The sequence below is a fragment of the Cebus imitator genome, unplaced genomic scaffold, assembly GCF_001604975.1.
Source record: "Cebus imitator isolate Cc_AM_T3 unplaced genomic scaffold, Cebus_imitator-1.0 Scaffold92, whole genome shotgun sequence".
NCBI classification, from domain to species: domain Eukaryota; kingdom Metazoa; phylum Chordata; class Mammalia; order Primates; family Cebidae; genus Cebus; species Cebus imitator.
Window position 1 is genome coordinate 5,988,866 of NW_016107407.1, and position 13,373 is coordinate 6,002,238.

At 46.4% G+C, this 13,373-nt stretch overlaps 1 protein-coding gene across 1 annotated transcript; it reads right to left on the reverse strand.

Annotated features, from left to right (window-relative positions):
* Positions 1-10,086: 10,086 nt before the first annotated feature.
* Positions 10,087-10,592, reverse strand: LOC108309225 (cytochrome c oxidase subunit 6B1-like). The gene has a single exon (XM_017535432.2). The coding sequence runs from the start codon at positions 10,499-10,501 to the stop codon at positions 10,106-10,108; it is 396 nt and encodes a 131-aa protein (XP_017390921.1). The 5' UTR covers positions 10,502-10,592; the 3' UTR covers positions 10,087-10,105.
* Between the last annotated feature and the right edge of the window lie 2,781 nt (positions 10,593-13,373).

The following is a 13,373-nucleotide window of genomic DNA, read 5'->3' on the forward strand; positions in this document are numbered from 1 at the left end:
AAAAAAAATCCAGGAAGAAAAAAAAGGGAGAAAAGGAAGAAAAAAAAAGGAAGAAAAAAAGGAAAAAAAAAAAAGAGCTGAATGAGGATGACATTTATTCAACAAGTATTTACTCATGGAGTGCTTACTGTGCACCAAACACTGTTCTGGTTACTTGGACTATATTAACAAACAAAATCAAGATCCCTGCCTTGAGAGGTGAGACACAGACAATGAACACAGATGTCATACGTGAGTAGATTGTATAGCACATTAGAAGGCCGGATGCGCTAGAATAAGAGGAAGAAAGGAAGAGCCAGTCAAGGGGCATTAAGAATGCAGGGGCAGGAGGGGCAGATTCAAATATTCAATGTGGCACTAGCATGAATCTTTTGGGAATGGTTTGGCAGAGTGCCAAGGAGCCATGAGGCAGGCCCCTTCCTGGCAGACACAGACTGCTCTGCAGAGATTCCGTCCTGAGGCTTCACTGCAGCCTGGGACCTTCCCATCTGACTGCTCTCTCCTGCACTGGGCATCTGACCTGCATCCCAACCTGATGCCTCTCTCAGCCTCCTCCGCTCCTTCCTGATATCTTCGCATGGGCAGATCCTCTCGGAAGAGCTTCACTCATTGAATCCTGTAGGAGATCAGTCAGAATGGTGGGAGAAATTATAGAAAACTCAAACCTTCTTGGAAGGCTGCACGGTTTTGCAAAAGAAGAGGTTACGGCTGAAGGCAGACTAATCCTCTTACCTTGAGCTAATACCAAAAAGCAAATAACAACGGAATGTAGAGGAGTTTATCTACATAGCTTGTTTACTCATGCGGTCCTAAGACCTACCTTTGATCATCTGCAGGCAGGTAACTGCTCTCTACTCAAGACCTTTGTCATTTAATCTGTACTAAATTAGTGCAAGCATTGCCAGCTTATGGGGGCCACTGCTGACTCTGCCAGAGGTCCCCTGGCCATGCTGACTGGCAAGTCTGGGCCAGTGTACGTTTTTCATTCATCACTCGGTCGAGTCTGCCTGTCGGACTCAACAGAATCCCCCCAGGCATCTATATCTCAGGGGACCGGGTTGGTATACCGGGGAAGCATGCTGGCCTCTGCACTGAAGGAAAAGGGCAGCACCGCAGGGCTCAGAGCGCAATGGGAGCTGCTCTGAAAGGATTGTCCTGATGCAGTTCTGAAGAGAACCCTGGGAGAGATAGGAGTCACAGCAGGGGACCCAGGTGGAATGTTCTAGGTTCTATCACAGCCAGGAAATGATAACACCACAGTGACCGGGGGCAGCAGAAAGGTGGTGAGAAGTGGTCTGGCTCTGGGTGTATTTTAAAGATAGAGCCAACAGGATTTCTGTGTTGTGAGAGAAAGAGGAGCCAAGGATGTTCAGCCTAAGAAACTAGACCAATGGAGTCACCAGCGCCTGGAATGGGGGACCTGTGGGCAGAGCAGATCTGGGGGAAATTTGGACATGTTCGTGCGACATCTCCTAGACATCCAAGCCACCATCTCAAGTAGGGGCATGGACAAACATGTGTGCAGTTTGGGAGAAAGTTCAGGGCTAGCAATGGACATGTAGGGGTTATTATGTGCAGATTAACAGATGTTTAAAGTCGGGGGACAGGATGAGGCCTCAGTGGGAAGATGAGGAAGTGAAGAGGCTGGAAACCAGAAAGCAACTGCAGCAAACCTCAACTGATTTATTTTGCCAAGGTTGAGGATGCGCCCAGGAAAAAGATACACGCACACACACACATGCACGCACACACTCACGCATGAATGCACACGCGCGCATGCAATACAGGAGGATCTGTAGCCTGTGCTTTTTCCAAAGAGAGTTTTGAGGACTTCTGTGTTTAAAAGGGAGAGAATGGGCAGGAGGGGAAGGAGGAAAGAAGAAAAAAGGACAGGTTGCTAAGGAGGAGACTTTGATTAGCACACACTGAATCCACATTTTACATGTGAAAAGGGTGGGTCAGTCATGCATTCGTCTGCACTCAGTACATCTACATTCTACATAAGAGAAATTAAGCATATGAAATTACATCTATCTGGGAACAAAAGCAAGGCAGTGTCTGGTTTGTTTGTTTTAGCGTAACTCAGTTCCCAAGCTGTACGTTTCCCTTTGGCATAGTGAGTTTGGGGTCCCCGGATTTTATTTTCCTTTTGCAAGGCCAAAGATACTGTCACATTACAAGATTAAGGTGCAGTTGTTACAAGGTCACAGTTGACATTACAAGATTAAGGTGCAGCAGATGACCTAGCAGAGAAGGCAGGGTGACCAGGGAGTAGGAGAAAAACCAAGAGATGGTGGCGTCCAGAACTGAAGGGAGAAAGCATGAAAGAGCAGGGCCATCAACACGCCCAGCTGCTGAGGTCCGGCCCGGTGAGGACGGAGGAGTGGCCATTGGATCTGGCAGTGCAGAGGCCATTAGTGACCGTTAAGGAAAATCCTGGATATCGCTTTTCATTTCAGAGGCCACAGCTTCCACGTGTGGGTTCCCCACACTCATCTCCAGGGACACAGGCTCCGGACCGCCCTGATCCCTGATGACCACAACTTCTGAAGCAGCTCTCCCCGCTCTGCATTATCCTTCAGGCCTGGTTTCTGCTCTGTGAGGGAGGGGACAGCCTGCTTGCGTACTGAGCCACTCCCCGCTGACCTGAGCGTGGGAGCAAAGCACTGCACTTGCTCATTTTACCAGGTGGTTTCCAGAGAAAATGTTCCTCACCAAAGGAAAGTGCTCTGGTGATTGGAGTTGCACCTCAAAGAGTAGGTCTTGAGTCTGGGAAGGAGAATCACTGGGCTGTGATGGGAACATGGCCCTGGTCCCAGCTCTTCTAGTGACCAATGGGTGAGCCACAACTATCTGGGCTGGTGGCGTGGGGGGAAAAGAATTTGCCAAGAAAGTTGTAGTTAAAGAAAGGCAGACTTATTTTTTTTTTAATGCATGAAAATATTGCAAGAAGGCAGTGAGCAGCTAGCAGAAGGACAGCTGCCAGCCAGGAGACAGGCTGCTGGGGATTTTACAGGACGGTGCTTGCGCCGTGTGCTGAGAGGGCTGTGTGCGGTACCGATGACGCCAAGGCTGCAGTGAGCTAACTTGCAGGTGTCTGGTGATACTCGGGCACAGGAAGATTGTGAGTGATTTGTGCAGGAGACCTGGTGACCTGGGTCATGAAGAAAGGCAGACTTACAGCCGACCTGCTTCCTCTTTCTGCTTTCCCCTCCTCCCACCAGCCTGACTCCTTTTCCCTGAGTAGGAGTCCAGAAGCAGCTCTGTCCCTGTTCTCACCCCACCTTTCTCGGCCTTGTCCACTTCCTCTGTGGAAAAAGGGGATCTGCCACCAGATTCTCACGCTGTCTGGATGACAGAACCCCCACATGTCACTCTGTGCATAGCAGTGTGGCCTACTTAGCACATTGTGGGTTTCTAAATAAATATACAATGATTTCTAAGTAAATTTAATTTTACAATAAGAAATACAAAGGATTTTTCTAGCAAAAAGAAAAGTGGGGGGGGGTGGGCAGAATATAGGCCTTATCTTATAGTGAAATACGAAACAACGGATCTGAGCCATTCAGGGAAAGAGGGGCAGCTGTTGATCACAGCTCATCTGTCCCCAGGGTCTCACCTAAGAGTCATCATTGCCTATTCAGTCAGGGAGGCATAGTGAGTACAATGATTTAAGAAAAATATATGGGAGGGCCAGGCACAGAGGATCACACCTATAATCCCAGCACTTGGAGGGGCAGTGGCAGGATCACTTGAACCTGGGAGCTCAAGGCCAGCCTGGGCAACATAGTGAGACCTCCTTTCTGCAAAAATAAATAAACAAATGAAAACAACATGAGCCAGGCGTGGTGGAATGTGTCTGCGGTCCCAGCTACTCAGGAGGCTGATGTGGGAGGATTGCCTGAGCCTGGGAGGTCGAGGCTGCAGTGAGCCGTGACAGCGTCTGCACTCCGGCCTGGGCAACAGAGCGAGACCTTGTCGCAATAAAATAATACTAAAAGAAAAAGAAAAAAAGTACATGGGAGAAAACTCAGAATTGAGACACTTCTTTTCATTAACTTTTTTCCTGAGACTTGAGGGGAAGATCAGCTGCTAATTGTGATTCTGGAGCCAGAGAACCCAGTTTTCTAGGCTGAGCATCACTTGCTAGACAGTCTGCAAAGCACCTTCCACCTGTTAAGTGTCTACGATTCCACAAAGTGACACCTTTCTCTTTGGAGGGCTAAAGCCACCCGAAATACTACAGTGTGGGCTCACAAGGTGAGGCAGCTTCCCTAAATGCATAAAATGAAAATAATGGCTTTATTTTATTTTATGAATTAAATAAGGTCTCTGGGTAGAGACTTCAGACAGATGGGATATCTAAAGCAGTAAGCTAGGATCTTCTAAAGAAGCCAAAGGAGGGTGTAGAATGGCCAGTTAGATCTTGCCACCTCAGAATGAAAGTATTTATGAAGAGTCAGGCATGCAAAGTATTTTTTTGTTGTTGTTGATACGGAGTCTCACGCTGTTGCCAGGCTGGAGAGCAGTGGCTCCATCTCAGCTCACCGCAACTTCCACCTCCCGGGTTGAAGCGATTCTCCTGCCTCAGCCTCCCAAGTAGCTGGGATTACAGGAGCCCACCACCACGCCCAGCTAATTTTTGTATTTTTAGTAGAGACTATATTTTTGTATTTTTAGTTTCACCATGTTGGCTAGGATGGTCTCGATCTCTTGATCTCATGATCCGCCCGCCTCGGTCTTCCAGCGTGCTGGGATTACAGGCGTGAGCCACCGCGCGGGCCTGCAAACCACCCTTTAGGCAGCAGAGCAGGAAAGATGAATTGAAGGTTCTGGGTCTCCGCCAGCCTTTCCTACCTCCCCGCCTGGGAAGCCTGGTGTCTGTAATTACGCCTGTCAGCCTCTAGATGGCAGTCAGGGAAAACAAAACTCATTTAATGGGGCAGCCCCACAGAAACTAACAGAGGTTGGAATAAAGCTGCAAAACAAATATGATTTTCTAAAAATACAGCATAATAAGGGTAAATAGATAAAATGTGAAGAAAACTAACCAATGGCTTCCTGCATATAATACACAATCAACGCTTTAGGAGAAATGCCATTCAAAGCTACTTAATTCAGAATTCTAAAACCACATTTACAGCTTATTTGGGTATGTTTTTGATCGTTCAGTCACAATGCCAACATTTAAGATTCACTTTATGCAATAAACGTTATAGTACTCAGCAGTTTTTGAAAGTCCTTCTAAGTTCTAAAGATTCCCTGAATATACTCATTTTTGCAGTGGGGGCAGGGAAGGGGTGAACTATACCTTGATTTTTTTTTCAACTTTTAACTTTGGGGTACATGTGCAGAATGTGCAGGTTTGTTCCACAGGTAAATGTGTGCCATGGTGGTTTGCTGCACAGATCAGCCTATCACCTAGGCATTAACTCCAGCAGCCATTAGCTATTCTTCCTGATGCTCTCCCTCCCCCACTTACCCCCGCAACAGGCCCCAGTGTGTATTGTTCCCCCTCCCTGTGTCCGTGTGTCCTCATCATTCAGCTCCCACTTATAAGTGAGAACATGCAGTGTTTGTTTTCTGTTCCTGTGTTAGTTTGCTGAGAATAATGGCTTCCAACTTCACCCATGTCCCTGAAAAGGACATGATCTTACTGCTTTTTATGGCTGCATAGCATTCCATGGTATATAGCACATTTTCTTTATCCAGTCTGTTATTGATGAGCATTTAGGTTGATTCCATGTCTTTGCTATTGTGAATAGTGCTGCAATGAACATACGTGTGCATGTATCTTTACAAAAGAATGATTTATATTCCTTTGGGTATATACCCAGTAGTGGGATTGCTGAATCAAATGGTATTTCTGCCTCTAGTTCTCTGAGGACTCATGAGGCTGTCTTTCACAATGGTTGAACTAATTTACATTCCCACCAACAATGTAAAAGTGTTCCTTTTTCTCCACAACCTTGCCAGCGTCTGTTGGTTTTAGGCATTTTAATAATGGCCATTCTGACTGGTGTGAGATGGTATCTCATTGTGGCTTTGATTTGCATTTCTCTGATGATCAGTGATGTTGAGCTTTTTTTCATGTTTGTTGGCCACATGTATGTCTTCTTTTGAGCAGTGTCTATTCATGTCTTTTATCCACTTTTCAAGGGGGTTGTTTTTTTCTGTTAACTTTGTTTAAGTCCCTTGTAGATTCTGGATATTAGATCTTTGTTAGATGGATAGATTGCAAAAGTTTTCTCATGATTCCCTGAATACACTCTTGATAGCAGAATATGAAAATTCAGCTTTTGCAATTTGAATCATACTTTCCGGTAGATTTTAACACAATCTTTATTTTGAGTGTCCTCTGCCCTGCAGTTCTAGCCCGTTGGAAATAATATTTAAAATAAGATCAGGGACATTCTCTGGATCCATGTTTTCATAGGAGAACGTGTTGGTGGCTCCGTCTTCTCCCCTGGGCAACTCCTCTGGGCGGTGTTGGTGCTGCATGAGTGACAGGCGTGCAGCAGGTGCGGCTGAGCTGTACTGACTGTAGCGGAGGGGCCTGTGTGCCCTGAGTCCTTAAATGAGGCAGCAGATCTGCTAGATTCGTCCCGGGATGCTGAGCTGCAGAGGACTTCTTCCCAAGTGCTGGCCCGCAGTCCACTAACACAGAGCTTGGGCCACCCAAGGCCACTTGCCCAGAGAGAGGCACCTCAAGTGCAGAACTTAGTGGCAGAGTGCTGAGGCCATATGGCTCTTGGGACTGATACCCAAACAAAGAGAAGGCAGACCTCACATCTCAGATCAGTCACCACTGACACAACCTAGCACCCGATGGCACCAGGCGCATCTGACAAACGCAGAAGCCAATACCCAAATGACAGACTTCCAGATCAGAGGGATGGATTTCCTGCTGGCAATTTGCACACTGAAAACATCAGAAATATACAGCTCAGAAAAAAAAGGGGGTGATTGACAGTCCAAAGTGTCTACTATTAAAAATTATTTTTTAAGTTAACAAGGTTCACAAAAACATAAATTCTTTGGATTAGGATAGACCCCAAGAAATCACCTGGTCTGTTGTCTAATTCTTACGCCATGCCATGCAAAACAAGCCAAAACCAACAAAACCACCTGCCCCCTCCTTTTCATCAAGTTGCTAGAGGAGATTTGACCAGGAACCACTGTCTTTTCCCCTTCGCCATTAGTACATTGTTGTTAACGTCTGACTGTGGATTGAAACAGACCTGGATTCGAATTCAGGCTTCTCCATGTACAGACTGTGCACACGTGAACACTACCTAACTCTCAGAGCCGCACTTTCTCCATTGTAAAATGAAGATCAGAATGTGCACTAACTAGAGGTGTTGCAAGGCTTGAATAAAACATATGTAAATAGCTATACATGGTGGTTGGCCACTATCAATAGCCAGTCAATAAATACTTGGCCCCTTTTCTTCCCTCCTCCCTGTGGGGGAATGGTTGGGTTATCAAAATAACTCTCCCAATATAATAATAATTGGGGGGTCACTACTAAAGTTTAATGCTCGGACATTCCACTTCACTTACATCAGCCCTGCAAAGTGAAAAATCAGCCTGTGCTCTAGACAGTTTCCAAATATACAGCTAAACATTCATTGATTTTATTTTTTTGAGATGGAGTCTCGCTCTGTTGCCCAGGTTGAAGTGCAGTGGTGCCATCTCAGCTCACTGCAACCTCCAACTCCTGGGTTCAAGCGATTCTCCTGCCTTAGCCTCCTGAGTAGCTGGGATTACAGGCATGTGCTACCATGCCTGGTTAATTTTGTGTGTGTTTTTAGTAGAGATGGGGTTTCACTGTGTTAGCCAGGATGGTCTCCATCTTCTGACCTCATGATCCTCCCGCGTTAGCCTTTCAGAATGCTGGGATTACAGGCGTGAGCCACCACACCCGGCCACGGCTTGAACGTTCATACAGGTGAAAAACCCGCGGGCAATGACCTCAGCCTGAACACAAATTTTACAGGCAAATGTAGGCCTTTTTGTTTTATTTTATTTTTTGTAGAGATGGATGTTTGCTATGTTGTCCAGGCTCGTCTCAACTCCTGGCCTCAAGTAATTCTGCCTCAGCTTTCCAAAGTGCTGGGATTACAGGTCTCAGCCACGGCAGCCAGTCATCAGAGCTTTCTATTAATATGGTTATAAGTACATGAAACTTTCTCGGACGTTTGATTGTCAATCAAGGGAAGACTTTTTTGTGTTGTTTGTAACTTGGCCAAGAATTGCTTACAGTTTCATAATGTCACATTAATGATGTTACTGTCTCTGGAAGTATAGAAGTCAGGAGCACAACATACCTATCTCAATCCATACTGTAGTGGTTAAGTTCCTGGCGATTCCACGCAGAGGGAAATGGAATCTACCGATTTGTTATGTCATAGCTGTTGCATTGCATAAATTTAAAAATAAATTTGGGGCTGTCATTTCAAAATAGTAAAAAGAGTTTTAAACATATTATATTTACAAGCAAATGAGGTCACTGGGTGTGACAGGGTTGAGGGCCCCTGCAGTTGCAAAAGCTCAGGCTTCCCAGCCAACCAGCCCTGGAAGGTTCTCCATGGCCTCCTGCTCCATTCATTCATTTGCAGGCGCAGCCTTTCACAGGGGTGGGGGGGGGCTGCCCAGGGACTGCCTTTAGGGGCCCCTCTCATGCACCATTGGTATCAGACCTTGATGCATAGAAGCAGCTGGCTCTGAGTGGGCGTGGATGTGGCTGCCTTTCCTGCTGATCCTCAGGGAAATCCCCTAGAGTCCCCCACTCATCTGAACTTGACTTTCCCTCCAGCCACAGGCCCTAGGAGAAGCCAATTCTCTTCCTCCTCGCTGCCTGTCGCTGGAAGGGGAAGTTCTCTGGGGGATCCAAGGCCAAAGTCCAGTGCTCCGGGGCAGTCCCAGCTGGGATCCCACTTCCATTCTTCTGCCAGCTAGGGTTGTCAGGCTTAGCAAATACATCTGCAGTATTTGAGGCACGCTTCTACTGAGCCAGGCAATGTTTAGGATATCTAATACAAAAAAAAAAAAAATGTTGTCAATCTGAAACTCCAATTTAACCAGCATCCTGTATTTTCTCTGGCACGCCTACTCCCCACGCCCCTCTGGAGGTGAGAGGCGAGAGGCCAGCAGGGAAAGAGGTCTAACAGTCCCTGCCTCCAGCTTTGGCTCAAGAGACAAGAGCTGCCCTGGAGAGCTGGTTGCTAGGGGCTGGATGCTCTCCTCATTCCCAGAACCAAATGGTGTCCTCAAGTCTTCCCCAGTCCCCGCTTCTCCTGAGTAAGGAGAATTATATTTAGGGTTAGGAAAACACTAATATGACTTTTATACTGATGATTTCCAAGATCTGCTAATTTTAAAGTGAAATGGGGAGATACACAACCTTTGTGATCCCAAGAGAAAGGTTGCATGAGGCTGTAGGGGTTCCCTGACGATGCTAATCTCAGAGTCAGGGCACGACGGCGGGAACTTAGGGACCATCCACTGCACCAGCCCATCTTACATAGGATAGGGCTTAACAAAGAGTCATTAGCACACTTATGATTTATTCTTTAACAGGAAAGGAAACTTTGAAGAGGAACTTTTACTTCCCACAATTGAGCCTGGGAGGTTGAGGCTTCAATGAGCTGTGATCGCACAATTGTGCTCCAGCCTGGGCAACAGAGAAAGACCCTGTCTCAAAAAAAAACCCAAAATGTATACACATGGACATAGAGTGTGAAATGATAGAGACTGGAGACTTAGAAGAAGGCGGGTGATGAGAAATTACTTAATAGATACAGTGTACATTATTCGGGTGATGGGCACACTAAAAGCCCTGACTTCACCACTGTGTAATATATATCCCTGTAATAAGTTACACTTGTACCCCATCCATTTATACAAATAAAAAATCTTTTAAAGAAGAAAATAATTACAACCCGTATTCCAGGGCCTCGCGGCATTTGGTACCACTTGGGCAAAATAACATGCATTCTTATCGGGCAACCTGGCACTTTGGACATCTGGCGAATGACTGACTTTTGGAAGGTCCTCGTCATAAAGAATTCTGGTGATGCAGGATTTTTTTTTTTTTTTTTTTTCACTTTTCCAACAAGTTTTTGTTAGCAGTTAAGTCATGATTTAGGATCCCGGGGTGGGGATCACTGGGTACTAGGTCCGCCTTTCCCACCCTGGGACAAGGACAGATGACACAGGAGAGGGTGGTGCAGCCAGTTCGGACCTTCCCAGGAAACATGCCTGCAACCTGGTGCTTGTCCCAGGCTGTGACCCAGGACATGGGGCAGAGGGACTTGTACACACGCCAGTAGCATTCATACACAGAGACGTCACCTTCTTTAGTAGTCCCTGCCTTCTTACAGAGGTGGAAGACTAGGTAGTTCTGCCAGCAGCTCCTGCTCTGGTTCTGGTTGGGGAAGCGGCTGTCAAAAGGGGCAGTCTTGTAGTTCTTGATGTTGGTCTTGAGGTCTTCCTCCATGGTGCTGAATCCTCAAGGCACCCCCGATGCACCTCGCAGCTCAATGTGACCCTCAGCAAAGACGCCAGAGTCGGACAGGAAGCGGAACTCCATCCTCTGTCTTAGCTGAAATCTCTTTCAATGATCAGGTTACCCAATGCAAGTATAATTGTATAGATCAGAAAGGACCCTTTGTTTCCCACAATTAATTAATTACACTAGCTTTGCAAAAGCATCTTCAACCCCTATCGGGCTACAGAGATTCTACCTTTCTCCTGCCAACTCCAACCTTGGCACTGCTCCTACACCCATGTGGGGGCCGATGCCCCCTCCTCTCTGTGGCATCTGCTTCCACGCTGCTAATCTCTTTCTTTTATTATTATTATTTTTTATTTTTCTTATTTACTTTTTGTCTTTCTCCTTTTTTTCTTTTTCTGAGACACAGTTTCACTCTGTCACCCAGGCTGGAGTGCAGTGGTACAGTCTTGGCTCACTGCAACTTCCACCTCCAGGGTTCAAGCAATTCTCATGTCCCAGCCTCCTGAGTAGCTGAGATTACAGACGTGAACCACCACGCTCTGCTTTTGTGTATTATTAGTAGAGATGGGGTTTTACCATGTTCACCAGGCTAGTCTCAAACTCCTGGCCTCAGGTGACCCACCCGCCTCAGCCTCCCAAAGTGCTGGGATTACAGGCGTGAGCCACCACGTCCGGCCATTATTTACTTTTTGTCCTTCTAATCCTTGGAACCTGTGAATTGTTTTTCCTTATTTGTTTATTTAATTATTTATTTCTTATCATGCTTTGAATCTTATTTCCTTTGGGGAGCAGAGACAATTGATTCTGCAAATGTGTGGCTTCCCACTGACACCCAAGGAAAAATGAAACAGGGCCTGGGAGACAGTTTACACCATATTCATGTGGGCTGTTCTCATCCACGGACTTTCCATGGAAGCTCTGCAAGTTTCCCTTTTAGTTTCACTGTCTGTTGGCTGCTACTGCTTGCTTGACGAAGGCCTGTTAGCATGGGTTGCTGCTCACCCTAACAGGTACTTTTTAAAACACAAACAATACAAGCATTCTTCTCATTTCCCCTGCATTCTTCCTCTTGGAGCTGTTCCTAGCCCTGGTGGCCTTTCTGAAGCCCAGTGGGAAGCTCCAAAGGCGCCTCTGGATTTGCTCACTGGTGTCAGAAATGGAACCGCTGGGACACCAGTGCGCTCTTGCTGGTTTCTGAAACTCTGTCTGAATCCCACAGACCCCTGCTTTTCGGGGAGCTGTGGCTGGCTGGGACAGGAGCATGGAGTCTCTCCCTGGAGTCAAAGGAGGCACCACAGCCAGAGTGGGGCTTAGACATGAGAATGTTACAGTCCAAGAAGCTAGAAGGACCATCTGGAGAGTGACCCAAATGAAAAGCGCAGCGACAGTCAGGCAGCTGTGGTCTGGAGCGAGGTGTCCAGGGTCTTGGGCAATGGAAGTCACAGAGGAGGCCAGAGATGATGGCTTCCAGTGGAGTCTGTAATTCACACTTGCTTTTGTGGCCAGTGATGTGAGTGGATAGACTTAACAGTTTATAAGCATTTGGGGGCTATGTGCAAAGACTTCTACTGAGATGATCTTATCTCCTCAGGCACATCTGGGTATTGGTCTTAACAGCTGGAGTACTGGGATTTGAGTGTTGCCTGAAGGACTCACTGGTGGGGCTGAACCAAGTGTGTTTCATTGGCCATCGGAAAGACCCAGGCAGAATGTCACACTCAGCAGCACAGCAAGAACTGGTCCAGTGCTTCAGATCTGTGATTCTCAATGCGCAGAGGGCAATTAGTCTGAAGACTTTTTTTTTAAATTAAATAGAGACAGGGTCTTGGCTCACTGCAGCCTCCAACTCCTAGGCTCAAGTGATCCTCCTGCCTCAGCCTCCCAAGTAGCTAGAACTACAGGAGTGTGCCCGGCTTGAAGACTTTAAAAATTGATATATTTTATTTTTAATTTTTTTTTTTTTTTTTGAGATGTGGTCTCACTCTGTCACCCAGGCTGGAGTGCAGTGGTGTGATCAAGGCTCACTGCAACCTCCACCTCCCCAGATTCAAGCAATCCTCCTGCCTCAGCTTCCTGAGCAGCTGGGATTACAGGCGTGAGCCACCACACCTGGCTAATTTTTGCATTTTTGGTAGAGACGGGGTTTTGTCATGTTGACCAGGCTGGTCTTGAATTCCTGAGCCCAAGCAATCCACCCATCTCGGCCTCCTAAAATGCTGGGACTACAGGTGTGAGCCACCCCAGCTCAGCCTAAGATTATTTTTCATTCTTGCAAGTATAGGTTTCTTACAAGCGTACATTGCATAGTGATGAAGCCGTGGCTTTCCGTGTACCTATCACCTGAACAGTGAACACTGCACCCAGCAGGTAATTTTTCAGCCCTCACCCCTCCCACTCTCCCACCTTTTGGAGTCTCCAATTCTGTGTGTCCATGTGTGCCCACTGTTTAGCTCCCACTTATACGTGAAAGCATTCCTTATTTGACTTTCTGTTTCTGAGTGATCTCACGGAGGATAATGGCCTCTAGTCCCATCCATGTTGCTGCAAAAGACATGATTTCATTCTTTTTTATGGCTGAGTAGTATTTCGTGATCTGTGCGTGTATATATTATATATCATTATGTAATATATATTATGTACATATAATATTTAATAATATATTCATTATATAAATATATTGTTATACATACAATTTTCTGTTATATAATATATTGATATATTATATAACGTACAATCAAGGCTCACAGTGGGCACACATGGACACACAGAATTGGAGACTCCAAAATGTGGGAGAGTGGGAGAGGTGAGGGCTGAAAAATTACCTGCTGGGTGCAGTGTTCACTGTTCAGGTGAT

What these genes read in the sequence shown, in the direction of transcription:
- LOC108309225 (XM_017535432.2), bottom strand. Translation starts at nt 10,501, where the DNA reads ATGGAGGAAGACCTCAAGACCAACATCAAGAACTACAAGACTGCCCCT.